The 17,893-nt window shown below is 39.6% G+C and overlaps 1 protein-coding gene across 1 annotated transcript; it reads right to left on the reverse strand. All coding sequences in view use genetic code 11, as the record gives it.

Annotated features, from left to right (window-relative positions):
* Nucleotides 1-1,040: 1,040 nt before the first annotated feature.
* Nucleotides 1,041-17,207, reverse strand: EGR_01517 (Protocadherin-9; the record flags this gene model as incomplete). Its single annotated transcript, XM_024490766.1, has 8 exons — nt 1,041-1,409; nt 2,311-2,662; nt 3,912-4,072; nt 6,417-6,676; nt 8,444-8,867; nt 9,428-10,768; nt 12,857-13,480; nt 16,203-17,207. The coding sequence occupies 8 exons, from the start codon at nt 17,205-17,207 to the stop codon at nt 1,041-1,043; spliced, it is 4,536 nt and encodes a 1,511-aa protein (XP_024354631.1).
* Between the last annotated feature and the right edge of the window lie 686 nt (nt 17,208-17,893).

Here is a 17,893-nt window from a genome sequence, read left to right on the forward strand (position 1 = left end):
TTAAACCAAATTTAATCCTGAGGGTTACTGGTCTAAAATGCATCAAGTAGCAGGGAGGGCTGTCATTCGAGAAATCCTGGAAATGTATGAACGAAGTCGGATGATCGAAAGTTTTGGAAAAACCGAAAGGAAAATTGACTATTGAATTATCAGTGAGTGCTTTATGTGAAGTCTCAGTTTAGCTCAACAAATTCACACCTACAAGGACATCAATCAAAATGCCAATGATCTTAAGTGACGTATCTGCAAAGATGTAAACTAGTTGTCAAAAACAACCGTTTTGTGCTTAGGTTTTGCTACTTCGCAGACGGTAGAGTCTTGTTTATAAATTAGTTCCACTGAACCGTCAAAATTATGTTGAAAATGAGTGCACATGCATACTACACACATGTTATTAAGCGGCAAACGTGTATCAGAAACAGGGATGCTTCAGACAGGCGCGCTGCTCGTTATCGAGGAATCGTATTGCACCGTTTATAGGATTCCCTTCTTCAAAGTTATAAACAGAGCATAGGCTTCATCATGGATGCCAGAAATATACTAAACCTGTCAACTTTAATCCAGTTAATATGTTGACATAAGACTTAATGGTTATTTTTAACGCCCAGATCCTGCTGCCACACGAAAGTGAAGCATTGCAATAGGCAGGCGACATAACCAGGGAGGCGGAATATTGAATTATCAACTGATAAAGCTGATTGGCTATGTCGAACGCTGTTTGTGATCTTCAATAGCTCTTACTACGCAGTTATTTCGGTCTTTTGTTTAAATGGCTACTAGTTTATGCATGTGAATCTCAGGTATTGCTTTAAAATAGCACAAAGCTATCCAAGTGAATTCACTCTCAGCAAAACAGAATCAAAGCAAGATCAAATGCAAAAAATGCTGTTAGCTAATGTTTACTACTATAACAACCATTAAGTTGAAAGAAAAAAGTCAAAGTGAGTAATTGTTGTTTATGCCTTTTTACATAAATAGGTATCCATGTAAAACACAGGAATGACATTAGGGGGAAAGCATACAATCGGTTATTGATTCCGCTACACATAACTGGATTGCGCAGTCTTTGATAAACCATCCCCCAAGGGTGTCAATTTATTGAGAGAAATGCTGCTGGCCGAGAATTTGACCACCTTGTGCGGCTGTAACGGCGTCGTTGAGGTAATTGTATCTTCTAGGTCCGAATTCCAATCCAAACTGTTTCCCTGATCCATGGGCTGGAGAGTGGCCGACTTGACTTTGTGTCTCCCGCCCTCGTCCCTGGGCACCTTGGTTGTCGATGCGCTCATAAGCTCATCGCTTCCTTGAGACGTAGATGGCCATGCATCCACTGAGAGGGAAAATTCAATTGGTTTCTCCCCGTGGACCGATTGACCAGCTGAGGATCGACGTTGCATTATAACTGGCATCTAAATTAGCAAAATGGTGCTAGGTGTGACTTTTACCCTTAAAATATATTTACTCACCATTCACAAGGGGAAATAAATCCTACTTCCTCAAAATTATCTGAAATGAACCCAAAATAATTAGATATTTATGTTGCCACTGCATCTTATTCAAAGCTATGCTTCACAAATCTAAACTCATTTCGAATGCGAGTTGGTTAAATGGTGTCTGGCTTATGGTCATTCATGATCATCCAAGCCCAAACACTGCCCTTTAACTATTCGCCAGAAATAGTTTGTTTTAACTGACTACTGTAAAGAGTACCATTTAAGTACTATAGTAATTCAATTAATAGTTAATTATTCTCAACATCACTCTCGGACCGGAAAAGGGTAAATGGTCAGTTTGATAAACGATAAACACCCCCTTTGTATGGATGACCATATGGCACCCCAGCAAACAGAATATATAGTATCTACTTAACCATCTGGTGAGTAAATATAATTCAAAACGTCTACACAGTCCCTAATCATTTGGTCATATGTACGCAAAAGGAAAAACTAAACGTCTGCATATTTGAATAAAGGCGGTAAAGGAAACGAAAAGGCTCTGAGCCCTGGCCTCTACCATCTAGTTATTATTGCGCACGCAATTTTCGTAATAAATGATTCTTTTCCGTTTGGAAAAGCATAAAATTTTGCAAAACCCCTATTTAACATTCAGCAGAATTTCTCTCTCTACCATCTGGCAAATCAGTGTTGGTTAGGCAATCCCACACTCAGTGCGAATTAGTTTCGGCTTTATAGACAATTGCCCCAATAACTTATAGTAAGCTATAGCAGAAAATCTCAAAGCACTTCGTTTCAAATAACGTGAGTGTGCCATTACCCAAGTAACCTCACTAGTACTTTTTAACTGAAATACCTTTTGCTGAAGCAACAGCTGGTATTCACACTTGCCAATGTCACCCTCGCTGTCCGCAGCCGCCAAGAGTTGGCCAGACATCTCGGTGTAGGTGGCGGTGCCGGCAGTAACAGCGGCAGAAGGGCACCTGCGTGGTTGTGTAAGGAGGCCTGCGAGGAGGTTCCCATTGCCTGAAGGACTGGTTCCTCGGGCCCCTCCCACGGCCTGATGGCTTACAATGCGCGTTGTCGTGCAGACGGGGTAGATGTGAGCAAAATCATCGGAATAGTTGCCAGAAGTGGAATAGAGGACGGCAGTATGGTCTTGTGTGCCGCTCTCTGCTACTGAGCCAGTAATAGGAATTTGCAGTATACTTCGAATAAACTAAGGTCTCAAATTACATAATTATTGGGTTTTATCTCCATAGACTCACTGAATACTATTTGTTCTTGAAAAAAAAAAGGCAAAGCGTGGCCACAAGAGCCTCCTAATATACCCATAGCATTTGGATATACAACTGATTTTGGTGTTTTTTGCTAAATGATTAGAGATAGACTCGCATTTTGCTCTACCGAACTAAGGTCCCCACCATTGTTAACTTTTGAACCTCCTAATCCCTTTTCGTCAGCAAAGAATCAACTACACCTATGCGTTAATTAAATGTTTCGTTTTCCAATTTGCACTAATATTGTAAATTAGTCGGCCTTCTACGTGGGGAGTTTTTCAGTGTTGAAATTTAAAATATAGTAAAATATAATCAAGCCATTTTGAAAAATCCGAACTTTTGCTTTTCGAGTAATCTTCAACTTCTCCTAACTAACCATTTATGCTTCAAGTGGAAAAAAAAGGGTCTTAAGAGTATATGCTAATTAGTCGTTATACCATATCTGTAAATTTTCGGTTGTACATACACTGCCAATCTCATGAAAAGCACAAACCTCTTGATAACTCGTCTATACTTAGAGTACTTTCGTCAATTGTTAGAACTAATCAGCTCGAGTCCATTAATTATTAACAAGTCCCGCCTCCGTAACAAAGGTTATTCTGAGTGGATCTACGCTAATTAAAGGGACAGCATTTTGCTTGATATTTCTGCCCCAAATTAAATTTTGTGGTTTCTATCTACACTGCATCAAGGTGAATGATCCAGCAAACGATAATATCTTTCTTTTTTGCTCATAAGCCCAAATTGGATAAGTTATCAATGAGTTTAAGCCGCTATCTTCATATGGGTTGGAAGAAGACAACGTTTTAACAACAACCATTCAAAATGCGGTTTCTTGCATCTAGACTACTTCAAGTATTGTGCAAATGTGATGGTGAAATATTACAAACAACGAAATGGTGTTACTTTAGTTCCTAGATTAAATGCTAAGCCAACAAAGACAGCTGCACAAATAAAAGTAGAAGCTTATAATCGTCGCAAATTACCTCTCTCTCTAGAAATTAGTGTGAGCATTCAACAATCACTTTTAATGCCATCGAGAGCCATTAAAATGTGGTGCATTAAAAGTTCTCCACTTTTAGCAGCGTCTATTCCCTGCGTCAAGTTTAGTTTGCATCACCCAAGAGGATTGTGGCGAAACCAAAACCGTTATAGGCGGAGTACACCTCCTCCGCACCTTGCTGGAAATTTTCGCGCCTGCGACCACTTTGAAGCCCCAGGAAGGGTTTTGTACATGTTGGTAGAGGTGAGTGGGTGAGTAGTGCAGTGTGGCGAGGCGTGGCGTGATGCAAGGAGGAGAGGGGTGATGATGGAGGTAGGAGTGGTAGAAACTGCGTGCTGAAGGGAAGGGGGATAAAAAAAGTGACACTAGTAAGAAACGCGGTTGTTGAAAAAATTTACCTGCCGAAGATAGGCAGTGTTGTGTGCGTGTCTGTTTAGAAAGCGCACATACACTCACACAATCCCTTTTGAGTGGTAAAAACATGTTCACACTAATAAGTATCAACTAAAGACTGCGACGATCTTTAACTAAATATTTACTCACTTCTAATAATAAATATTTTTGACCCTTTACGATTCCAATGCTATTATTATGGGGCCATTATGGCTACAGCTCCACAGCGACTTCAAAGTTAATTTTTAGGAGTTCCTTTTTAAGGCAAACCAACTGATAGAAGGTACGTGTGATCAGGTTAGAATATTCTTCAAATCAATCGCATTTCTTTGTTTGTACATGGTTCTTGGTAGTAAAAACCTTGGTCTTGGGTCAACTTAAATGATTATAATAAATATACTGAGAGAATCAGAATATTTCTAGCTCTTGTGTCTGTGTATTGATTCAGCTCTCAAAAGAGAGCACTTTACTCAGTCCCAGAATGTACGCGTTATTTTTAACCAAGACATTCAGGCAGAAATAATGCATAATTTATATATGTACGTTAAGTCACTAATGAGATTCAACAGCAACAGTCCTTAATGCATTGTACAGTCGATACAAATCCGCCTGTCTCATTTGCACTTTGATCTATGCACAATCACTTCGTCTCTTTCAGTTGCTATTACCCATTTTCTAAAGGAATTAAGGGATAAAAAAGGGGCTGAAACGGGAGGCACACTGAAGCCGCCTCGTGCACCAAAATGAACCAACATGCATTTTGCGCAGGACACGAGAATTTCAGTCAATGTTTTGCGAAAATCATTTTAGGCGCATTTGAAAATGCAAAAGACAGATGCACAACAACTTTTACCAATTTTTAAGAGCGAATGCAAACAATGACATATTTAGCAGTGCAAGCTCAACTGTGACTGCGTGGTTATTTCATGATGTTGAACCAAGTCATTTGTCGCCTTGAAAGGATGTAAAAATCTAAAACGCCTTAATTTGCATCACTTCCGGTAAAAATAGATGGTTTTTATTTCAATTTCATTTTAAAGAATATATGCAGGGAGGAATGCGCTCTTAAAAATTTGATTGAGTGAGGCTACCTCGCAAGCATCAAATGCATCTGTGAATTTCCCAAAGTTACTCGATTAGTAATATCGCGTTTTCGACTTCATCCATTAGCGCTTTTTGAAAACATAGAAACCGTTATAAAGCGTGCTTTTTGAAGCGGCGTTGCCATCGATTGGTTCAAAATCAAGGTAACCTACGTGATACTGCTGCACTCTGCATTGGTACCAGGGCAGGGAAGGGGCTCACTGCAAAACAATGGTTGAATGATCTGAATCCCATCTAAAAAACGCATAAATGCGTCAAAAATTATTGGTTGAACCAAATTACAAGTTAGTAGGGTTGCTCACCTACTGTTGCATAATTAAGGTTCACATTTCTCAATTAGCTTATGGATGCAGTTCTCATTTTCTATGTCTACTCTAATTTGTAAAATTAAGACCCCACTTTGCATATACTTTCAGCTACATCGCTGAGGTAACTGAGCCATCTGCACAATCACGAACCAGCCACTCAAATGCCTAGTTAAAATCGCAAAGTTACTTTTTCCTTGAGTTTTCCTGTGAGGTTTTACTTAAAATGTCCTAAATGAGGACTATTATTTTATTTGAACGGTCGATATAAGCCTAATGAAAAAATGATATTTTAGTGAGTTACAAGAACTGCGCAGTGTCGAAAATTCCAGCGAAATGATTTAATGGAAGGAAATTATGTTCTTTCTAAGGTTAGTGACTAATGCTTAACAACTGTTGCTTGTTTATAAAATCCGTACACAAAATTAACCAGAAGGAATTCGTCTGTTGTGTAAATATCGTGCAAAAATGGATCATCTTATCATTTTTGCAGTCAAATGAACCACAAAATAAGATGCAACAGAACTCTTAGGACTTGTATTTAGTGCTTGTTGCCATAGTGTATCAACCGGAGTTTATAATTCTACTTAAGAAATTTGAAAAAAGCTTTTTCTAAGACTATTTTACATTTTGAAGCATATTACATTTGTTTTCAGTAGAAGCGTCCATTCGAAATGACTAATCTTTGATTTCGGGTATTTCATCCAATTCAAACGTCTTATCGAAAATGGAAATACCAAACGACTTATTCGTGAAGGTTTATGTTTTCATTATCACATACATGACCGCACAATTATTATGGCTCTATTAATTTGCTTTTTGAAAACTCATTAATTGGCACAGGAATCCAAGCATTGACCTTTCAATGAATACTTACCTTGTTTGAGGAAAGGGGTCCGCCTTGATTTTTACTCAGGGGTTTCAGCAAGGTGTAGGGATCTTCTCCATTTACCGGATAGGTCTCTGATGCGAAAATGCTCCTTCCATCAGAGTCGCTGTGAGACGTTCCATCGGATGGTAGACCCGTCCTGTAGAAAACTGCCTTACTGCCAGGTACCTCATCATTTCGAATCAGCTGCAGTGCGTTCGTTGCACATGGTAAGCCCTCACGGGCGATGTTATTCTGAATCTGTGAAACTGAATGTGTGCGAGAATTTAATTCTCCAAGTCCGCCCTAGTATTTGGACTACAGTTGGAATCATGGAAAATACTGCTTGGAATCCTCTATTGTAACAACCATCTTTAACTTCCGTAAATGTCATATTGTTTGTCTAAAAACGAGTCTATTTTGATGAGTTGAAGAAACTGTTACTACTTTATACTTCCCCAAGACATGATTTACCTCAAAAATCTGCTTTTTTCCTCCCAGTAAAGCTTTGATCAAGTTAGCACGTAGTAGGATGCTTATTCTAAAATTTATGCAGTGAAAGTAGTGGAAGCACCATGTGGTAATGTTATTAGACATGCGGCTTCCAAATTATCGATACGACGACTCCCAGCTATTATTCGCATTAGATTTCTATCAAAATTTGCAGTGTTGTGTAGCATCTAGGTTTAGGGAATCAGAATATTACTTATTTTTCTGCTTTATTTTTATTACTCTTAACATTATATCAACAACTAATCCACTTCAAATTTAATGACACACGTATCAAGTCTACAATAAGGTAGATTGTTAACTTATAAATAAGTCTATAAGTTGTATCACCTGGTGGACAGGAGAGGTTCTTCTTTTTAGAAATGGATCATTCATAAAAACTCCAATATAAGTATTTATGATGCTTTCTTTGATCTACAACTCACTTCTGTCTTCATCTCTCTAAACAGATGTTTTGAGCATCAAATGGCACTGTAGTTTGCCTCGAAGGAAGCAGATTTGGCATTTCTAACGTTTTGTGAATCACCGATCTGACACACTGTCTTGCCCACCACCAGGTCACTTTTACTTAACCATTTGACCGATCACAAATTCAGTCTTAATAGTAATTTGTAAAGTAGTACGAGCATTGATAAAATAATCTATGAAATAAAGGCTTATAATTAATCACTTCATACATGTAATGACATTCACGGCTTTTTAGATTTACTTGGAATAATTCCAGCAGTATTTATGGTCGTCTTTCCTTACTGCATCACTATTTCGGGATTAGCACAAAATAATGACTCTGAGATTTTTTGACGAATAATTTAAAAAATGGCAAAAAGATGACTGGACATGCTTTTGGCTTCTTTGAGTAGGATTGGTTTGTTTAGCTTTTCTACCAAGAACTTTAACCAATTTTAGAACCAAGATATCAAGCCTGCAACCAGTAAACATTACCACAGAAATTTTTCAATATTTAATGTACTTCAATTCTTTTGGATGAGCCTCCGCGAAAAAGCCCAACGTTTAAGAACAAGCTAATTTTTACTCAAATTACTTTGAGGTCTCTTGTTTTGTGCCTTCTCTATGAATGCTCAGTAAGTACTTCCCATGCATTGAGCTTGTTTGAAGTAAAAACTATCCCCACCGAAAAGTCTGATCCGGTATGTCTTGCAACATCGACAAATTAGCATATCTTTTCCACCCCTAATTATATTAATAAAAGAAAATTGCCTACTGCACCAGTAAACAAGGGAGTAACTAAAGTGGATCACTGTCTACATAACTGAAATTTATTGAGTTTCAGTGTGAAAATAGGCAAAGCAATATTCGTCGATAATTTTGTGTGCATTTTGTAATGATTTAGCATTCGTGACCATAGTAGTTTTATGGTCAAAGCAGCGCAACAACACTACTTAAATACCGCTTTGTACATGTTAAATTAGATTAATCGCCAATGAACGCGAATAGAAAACAAGTTCTTAATTTTCGCTTAAGTGAACTTCATTATATCATTTCCAAACAGAACCTCAAGACCCTACCCTTAGGTCCGTCTTTGTGCCCGTGATTTGTGTTAATTTCGATGAATCGGCGACGACGTATGAGGAGAATGAGGACAACGGTGACCACCAAGAGGACAACGAAAATGGAAGAGAGCACGAAGATAATGATGCGGTCGGTGAGGAAAGCAAAGGGCTGCACCGTCGTCAGTGCGGGCGGAAGCGGTAACAGCGGCGCCAGTCGCGAGTCTTCACGGCGTCCCTGACCGCCCTCCCCACCACCACCATCACTTTCAACCCTGCCGCCGCCCTCACCATGTGAGCCCCCAGGAGCGCGATGCCGGGTCTGCGGTACTCGCACCCCTGGTGGGCAGTCTCCTAGAGAGCATTTAGCTGTCTCTCCTCGCCAAACGACCGACATCTTACCATCTCCTTTGTAACCCACAGAGGCTTCCAACTGATTTTTCTGAATATTAAACAATTAACCGCGTATTTGCTTGCTGCATGATTTTCCACTTGTTTATAATCCCAGTTCTTTGCACTGATTAATTGTAAGCTTCCCACAATGTGTTACACTTGTTTGTCGCACTTCAAAATGGCAAATTAACATTTATCCGTGTATCATTAGTATCAACCAAGTATAAAGCGAGTCGCTGAAATTTGCATCACGAAAACAAGTTTCAATAAAATCTAGCGAAGCGTTGAGATAAGTCTTGGAGTGTCATAAAATGATTGCTAAAAACATTTCATTTTTGTAAATACCTTCCAACCAGATTGCTCACTAAGTAAATGCATAATAAGGATAATGTTTTACTCAAAAAAATGTGTCAAGAAATCATGGGTCAAAATGGACAGGTCAGCTAATGGCATTCGAATCGCCTCACATTAGTCTGTCTTTCTCCATAACTTAAAAGTGAGATATCTAAATATTGCAAAATTTAAAAAACTAGTTTACAAATGTATGGCTCCGAAAAAGGTGACCTTTACATAAAGTAATAAATGGGAGGCATAAGTGAAACAGCTTACTGTCACAGCGTGAATGATGACTGCAATCGACGTGTTTCGTTGAACGATGCTCCCCAAGTCATGGGCGCTGATAGTTAGAAGGTATTTTGTTGGAGTGCTAGGGAGTTGTTCCGTCAATAGAACCATTCCTGCCTGTTCATCAATAGAAAAGATGGCACCCTTGGCACTAGCCTCGTTGACTCTTGCCCCCGCTACTAGGGGTGTGGATTGGCTCAGGGAGTAGCGCACAGTGCCATTCTCACCCGCATCAGGATCTGTGGCGGTCACTGTGAAAATTTGCTGACCCGCTGGTGCTCCCACCTCGACCCGAAGTGTTGTGTGTGATGCAGGGAAAGTAATTGTAGGTGCGTTGTCATTTTCGTCGTTCACAATGACAGTCACCGTGGTTGTTGCCGTGAATTGGGTCCTCTTTTCGCTTGTCTGTTGGTGAAGCAGGCCGTCGGAAGTGTCAATGGCAATGACATGAAATATGTGATGAATATACTGTTCTCTATCGAGCGGATGCAATGCATGTATGTTACCAGTGTTGGGGTCGATTTTAAAGTGTCTTGCAGGATTGTAATCACGTGGATAGCTGGTTGAATTTGAGAAGTCATGATCGGTAATCGGCTGCAGACGATAAACAATCTTCCCATTTAATCCCATGTCGGAGTCGTGAGCTAGCACTGTGCCGATCGGATGACCGTTAAGGGGTCTGCAGTTCTCCTCAACAAAGAATTCGTATGTTGTCCTCTCAAATATGGGTGGACAATCATTTACATCAGTGATTGTTACTTGGATCTCCGTATGAGCAGTGTGTTTTCCATCAGAGACTTGAGCGCGGAGATGTGTCACTACTGTGGATTCATTTGTTGCTAGACTCCGCTTGACCTCAATCCCCTCGTATTTTGATATGAGAAAGGCTTCTCTATCAAATGGTCTAACAATATGTAAAGTCCCTGATTTTGAGTCAATTTTAAATGCATCCTGTGGATTGCTGAGCAGAGTGTATGTTAGTACGGGATCGAGGTCTCGATCACGAGCTTGAATATTGCCGATTGGTTTACCCTCCGATTTTGTTGACGGTTGATTCGTGAAGTCGGGAACATTTTCCCCTACTGAAAATGTGTAGATGGCTTGACTGAATTCTGGAGGGCAATCATTTTCATCGAGAATTCGAATGGAAACTAGAGCTATTGCTGTCAATTGCTTCGCTCTGTCAGTGACAATCGTAAACTCTTTGCCTCCATTTGCATCACTGATGGAAGGTGCGGCGATAGATGGTGGGCTGACGTCTTGGACAAACGTCTGCGTTTGGCCGGTCTTATAAACATTGTCAATGCATATTATCCGAAAAGGCACCTTAAGGAAAAAAGAGAATTAATAATAAAATATGAGTATTCTTCAGGTTCATTTTTTGCATTTTAACAATGTATTCATGGTGTTTGGCTAGGGCATTAATGGCAGGAAGCTGAAGAGTGTTTTTTGATTGCTGAATAAAAGTTGAATGGATTCTTCGGAAACTAAATGAGATAACAGTAAGTTAGATGAAGGTGTCAACCTATAGAGTGGTTAAAACTTTTCAAAAGCTTTAAACCATGAGTAGACTTTTTGAAAGCTCCTGAATGTCTCCTGGGAAACACCAAGGGCACACTCGCAGATTCGCTTGAGTGGTCGTGCGCGAAGCTCACCTTATTGATTGTGTTGTCCAGCGTCCTTAATGAGACATGTTAATTATTCATGTCCACAAGGATAACGGCACAATTCCCGCACGATCGTACTCTCTCCCCTTTTAAGCAGTGACTGCCACTCTAAACGTGCGGCCTAGGATTTTTCTTAAGATTTATGTAGAATTTTTATTCCTAATTTCATTTGAGTCTTGCACTTAATTTCTTTAATAATCATACAGCTGGCGGTCAAATGCAAGAAGTTTAAACTTAAATTCATTTGATTTTTAGATATGGAATTGTGATATCGAAATCTCTTGAGACTGAGACGGTCACTTCCCAGGAGTTTATTTGTGTTTCAGGTTTCGATTTACATGGCACACCTGATGTTAATGTTGATTTTTATTCCCATTACCTTTCCTTTACATATAGGTTTTATTATTGAGATCAATTTCATGCCTTTGAATACTCCAAAAATCTCTATGAACATAAGGAGTTGCATTTATTGGTTTTATGCAGTCAAATTGATGGCAAGTTTTGCTCTGAAATGTAAAAGACTTTTGATATTTAAACGTTTGAAGCCACAAATGGCTTGTTAATATGGCTTCATTAATGATCGACTTGGCTTTTAAAATAAAATCTCCCTTGCCAACTGTTTTGAAAAATTGATTAAAGATAAATGAACAAGTTCATTGAAATTGGAGGGAAAATACAGTAGTGTGGCTGAGGTGATTATTTCTAGCATAAGTTGGGTATTGGAAGACTCATAAAGCCTCATGATATCCGGAAGTTTGTGGATCAGAGACCAGCAGTACAACATGCGACATCCGCCGTCCTTAGCATTTCCGGTTTAGCGCTAACGACCCTTTTGGTCGCCATATTAAAATAAAGAGGATTTTGGCCTATCCATATTCCGTTATTCAACAAAGGCGCCATGAGTCGCCTGGACATCCAACTACCACTCTCAAAGTGATGTGCACTTACCTTCTGGCTAACATTATCTGCTGACATCTCTATTTTGTGCTTTAGTGCAATATAGCTTCTCCCAATGTCTTCTCGATTATTCAGCTAGAATATGAGGCCCATCTCCAAATATGCCTTTGTTAGAAGTAAATAACAGATTCTATACCAAATTGTAGTTTTTATTTGCTGCATTAAATAATGAATGAACCAGTTTGCTAATAATAATTTACAACGTTCTTCTAATGTGTCCAATTAAACACACTGTGAAACACCGAAATTAGTTCCAACATTATGAAGCATTCGGAGGAAGGTGGTAAAACATTTTCTGTTAAAAATACCTTAGGAAGTAAAAATGGCTCAAACAAACATGTTGTGGCCCAATTCTTTGCTCAGTACTTCTAAGTACCTTAGGCAATCATCTGAATGTCTTCTGACTGAATGATGGATTGCCCTTGGTCATATGTTACATGATAAAAAAAGCACTCCCAGAAGCGGCATCATTATTTATTTGTTCCTCTTCTTAATCTTGTGAGGGAAAAGTGCTCAGACACTGGGAACACACTTTATTAGGTTGTTTTAGGTGGCTACTAGTGTTTAAATCGTTAGACAAATATTGTTGTTGCAAAGAGTCCCATTGTCGGTTGTTTATGGTTGGTCTCTTGATGTTAAAGCTCAGGTACTTTTGATGTGCGAAACTCTCGCTTTGAGGTATTTTTTCCAAAATTAAAGCCCTATATTGAAATAATTATTCAGCTCTAGTATCCAAATGAAGTCAAATATTTGTGGGATTTTCTTAAACGCTTTTGTGGTTAGGTTTTACCTGTTGAATCTCTTCCCTGTCAAATGGTTTCTGAGTCGTCAGTTTGAAAGAGAGCTCTCTGTTTGCAGAGCGAGGTTCCATCTCGCCAGGACCCTCGAATGAATCGAATTCAGCGGTGCTTCCACTGATTGGAACTAGTTTGAAGGCCCCATTGTCCGTTCTGCAGGCTACCTGTCCCCACGGTCCTGAGTCAAGGTCACGCACAGTGACGAAAGCGATGACACTGCGCCCCACATTCTCCATCACCACCCCGTGGACCTTCTGGGGTGACGACCCCCTGAAAAACATGTTTCCCTGGTATTGTGGGCCCTGAGTTGCAAGAAAATTGACAGAGATTTTCGGGGTCATGTCATTAACATCCAGCACCCGCACCGTTACAGTCGCCTCTGATGTATGTCGCCTTGGAGAGCCGTTGTCGGTGGCGATTACACGAAGAGTAAAATCGCGACTTCGACGAATAGAGATTTCCTGTGGGGTGCTTGACTGTGCATCAATTCCAGTGTCCAGATCTGGGGACTGCCGAATAAAAAGTTTCGCATAGCCTGGCGTAATTGTGCGGACGTCGAAGTATTGCTGGACCACCTTTGACTCTTCTGTCATGGGTGCTGGTAACTCAAATGATACCTACGAGAAAAGTAGGACATGAATTCCGATGCAGCCAACTTACTTTAAAATTTGCCATCAATATGAAATAAAAACTTATTTTGGATTGGTTTCCTGGTAAACCTGAGAAAGTATTGGATTAATTGCAAAATGGCTTCCGATTGACTTAATTTTCACTTACCACCTCGACACCTTCACATTTCGAGAAGTAAACCATTAATTACCTGTAAAATAAGGATTCCATCGGTATCCTTAAATTTCAAACTTATGTGATGGAACCTTATTTCTAGCGTTTGGTCTTCCACTGTAATTGTTTTTTACGATCACATAGGGTCTCAATATTAAAAGCTCGGTCGTATTCACTAAACCCCTTAGACAGAGGGGATGGGTTGAGCAACAGTTGCTGTCAGAAGTAGCGGCACGCGAATTCATTTTCAACTTAATCCTGCTGAATTAATGGACACAACTGGATGCTCGCGGCGCTTGGAACACGACACAAAACAGTGGACAGTAGTATAAACGACAACTGTCTGCACTGCTAACAGCTGGAATTAATTTTATGCTTTGACAGGAGAAGGAAAATTTATGACTTGATGTTTAGATATCCAGTCATTCTCCTTAGCCAAAGGAGTTCACCTTTGTCTGGGTGATGCAGAAGGATATACAAGCTATGAATTTAACTAGACATTCCTACCAACACTCGTCAAATGTTAGAATTTTAGGGCACCATTGCTAGCATAACCAGATTGCCAATGCACGACTTTTAAAAGGTCGTTATTTAAGTTATTTTAATCAAAATTGGTTACTTTTCTTCCTTTTGAATTACAGATGTCAATGATTCAATGCACCATAACGTTGTGGCAGATAGTCGCAAAAATTGAGTTTGTGTCGCTTTACGTAAAATCTCCTTATTATTTGTCTACGTGCGCGCTCCCAGATCGCTTACATATGTAGTCAGCTTTGCCACACACACCATCAAACATGCAAGAGGTCACCGAAAAACATTTTGATTACTTGTGTGTGCGTAAGCGATCAAAGTGTCGTGATGTACAGTTTCGTCAACAGGACAGCCGTGAACAAGGCTCCCAGGGAGGCAATATTAGGACACAGTTGTAGGAGAACCGATTAATGCGTCTAATGATTGTGATGCAAATCAAATTTTCAGTTCTGTCAATGAATAAACTGAGAACCTGAGCATTCACATCACAAAAGGAGATAGAATTGAAAGGAATGAAAGAAGACAAACACTTTAAAGAGTTAAGATTCTCTCTGCGGCTACAAAGGAGTTTACCTGACAGTTGGAAGGGAACCACAATGATTTACAAAACTTTCACACGGGTGTTGTAAATTGATGGTCGACTTATTCCTCTTTTATGGCTGAAGCACATTAGGTCCCGAAATAAATGCATTTACCTGTTACGTGAATAAAAGCTAAATACTGGAGCAATGAGCCCGTAAGATGTCAGTTAACGCATTACTATCAGCAAAATGTAAGCATTCACTGACATCCATTACTGATTCAGATAGAGAAGGTAGGGAATTCGTTTTCGGCAGAAAAAAAGACAGGTCCATTCCATAGAAGTGAATAATGTTATTGCCCACAACATAAATATTTATTGAAGACGAAAACTAAGTACAGGAAAGCATTTGAATTCATAACCGTTTTTTAAAAGTCGTTTCATTTTGTACCATTTAAAAAGCATTTTTACTATGGCAACATATAAAATTTAATCGGCATACACTTATCGATTTAACTTTTTTTCAAATTTCAAATGATAATAAAACCACGTGAGGAATTATGGCAAACTGTATGTTCATGAAAATCGGCTGTTTTTTGGCGACTCAAGACTTTTCCTTGCCTGTGTTAAGAAAATACTTGGTTTGTGTGAAAGGCGAAAGCAAATGCCTTTGTGCGATTTCCTGAGATCGCTTCTTATTTTTATGAAATATTTTAATTCATCACCTCCTACTATGTGTAAACCTTTAATAACTAAGCAAAAGTACAATTAATGTGTGCAATAAAGTCATGTTTAAGTCCACACTACTTATGAGCAGGCGATATCTCGATGCAATTATCCTGCATTCTCCTTTTTAAAGGTAGTCAACACATGAAAATGCTAGTTCAATTTTAAAAAAGAATCATATTTGGGGAAAATCTTCAGGAACTGCACACCAGCTACTGCGGTAGAGGGAGTGCAGTTAGTAAGGCTACCAGTAGAGGGATAATTACCAATCCCTTTTGATAAAATGCCGGCATTCAGTAAATGCTTTTTCGATTGACACCATCCATTACTCATCTTTTTCCATCATTTCTTTCGGCTTACCAAAAGTAAAGGTCAAAATATGCTACTTCAAATTCGCTTATTTCCCATATTGTTTTCAGATTTAGGCGTCAAATCCTTCTAAACCCGAAAGATAACTAAATTGTGCGATCTAAGGATAATACCATGCACACACGGTATCGGTGAGCAGATTTCTATGACAAAACCTACACTATTAGTATCCACACCGATATTATTCAATAGTCAACTCCGAGTTCCAAAACCTGCTCGCCAAAATATTTTAGGGCATCTAGCAAAAAACAGAGGCAACATTACAAATTAAATTTGCCCTCTTCTGATGTGAATTTACCCTCACCTTATTTTTTCCGTAAAATCATCACTTAATCGAGTGGCAGCATCATGAGAAGTGCAGGCCCTATGAACCATCACACCCACTTCAAAATCAATCTGAGATTACTCACCTGTCCATTTTGACCGCTGTCAAGATCCTGAGCGTGTAGATCTAGTAGTACGCTCCCACGAGGTAATGATTCGTTTATTATTATGAAATAATTCGGTCTCGTGAAAGTTGGAATGTTGTCGTTCTCGTCCAAAACGTCAATGTGGATTCGCAGTCGAGAGCTGAGTGAATTCGGTGTCCCGTGGTCTTCAACACACAGCAAAATTTCGTAGGATTTCAACTTTTCATAATCCAGTGGTTGATTTAACCGCAAACGCAGAGGGTCACCATTCACAAGGCCTTCCAAACGAAAAGGAAAGATTGTTGAATTCAAGTGTTGATGCCCGTGTTGAGATAGAACATGCTCCAGCCAGTAAGAAAGAGTGCCATTCGATCCCGCATCGGGATCGCTTGCCGTAGGAAGGTTAATCGTTGTCTCTCCAGGAACCGCCGATACCTCTCCCAGTTCCAGGTTGATTCGAGTTTGGGGAAAAACCGGGACGTGATCGTTGACATCAGCTACTATAATATTTACTGTCAAAAGAATTGGGTCCTTCAACCCACCCTCGTTTTGCTCAGGTGTGTAGACAACACGAAGTGTTAGAGTACAAGGACTATCAGGGGCCCCAGGAGAGTGGATCTTCTCAAGCATTGGATGACCTCCACCGTTTTCAGCAGAATATGGGAACCTCGCTTGTCCTGGGCCGCTGCTGTCGGGGCAGATTACCTCTCTATCTAGCCTAGAGGTCACAATCAAATAGCCATTGATCATATCAATAGCAAAGTGTTGAGGGCCGATGTCCTGCAGGTTTGTAATCATCAGATTAACAGGTGATTTCTCACCATGCGTTGAGTACGTATCGTATATTTGCAAAATATCTTCGGCCAAATTGCCCACTTTCGTACCTCTGGGCACTTCCTCTTGTATTACATATGTCAAATGTTGTAGGTTGCTGGTTTGGGTAGATACAATGAACAACTGAGCCAGTATGAATAAATTGAACATATGTTTGAGCAACTGTCTCATCACTGAAGGGAGCTTAGCTAAAAACGAAAAATGGCTATATTTAGGCAACATAAGTTAAAACTACAGAGGCGAAGTATATTGTGAACAACTCGATCCACTTATCTGGCACCACATTATGCCTACTTTCGTGAAAGCCCAATCTACAACTACAAATTTATAGCATTAGGCTAAACTCGCCTATTTATGACACAAATCATCCCAACGCATTATCGGTGAGAACATCTAAACTAAGTAGTTAAGCGCTCATTCAAATACAAAGGCCTAAAGCAAAAATGTTTTATTGTATCGATCGGAGCACGGGGTAATGAAATGTGTTTGATTTAATGCTAAGTGTGGAATTAGGGGTTTCTACTAGTACCTGCTTAGGTCCAGCGATAAACAGTTTCCTTAGGTAATCGAATAAAGTAAGTAAACTTTGTGACGCAATGAGGGAGACTTTGGGTTAGTAAAAGAGACACTTTGAAAAGTGACGGGAAATGCAGGTACCCTAGAGCTACTCAGAAGTGACTATCATGCTGAAGAAAGCTCTTCTAAGTTACCAAGTCGCAAATCGACCAGTTTGGAAATCCACAAAATGCATTTACTTATATAAATTTGTCATCGCTAAATTTTTAGTAAGCTCGGGATAGATTGTACGCCTGCTTATCGGCTACACTCGTTTGATTTCGTCTTGTTGAAAAACAAAC

This window comes from Echinococcus granulosus, assembly GCF_000524195.1.
Source record: "Echinococcus granulosus chromosome Unknown EG_S00006, whole genome shotgun sequence".
Taxonomy (NCBI): domain Eukaryota; kingdom Metazoa; phylum Platyhelminthes; class Cestoda; order Cyclophyllidea; family Taeniidae; genus Echinococcus; species Echinococcus granulosus.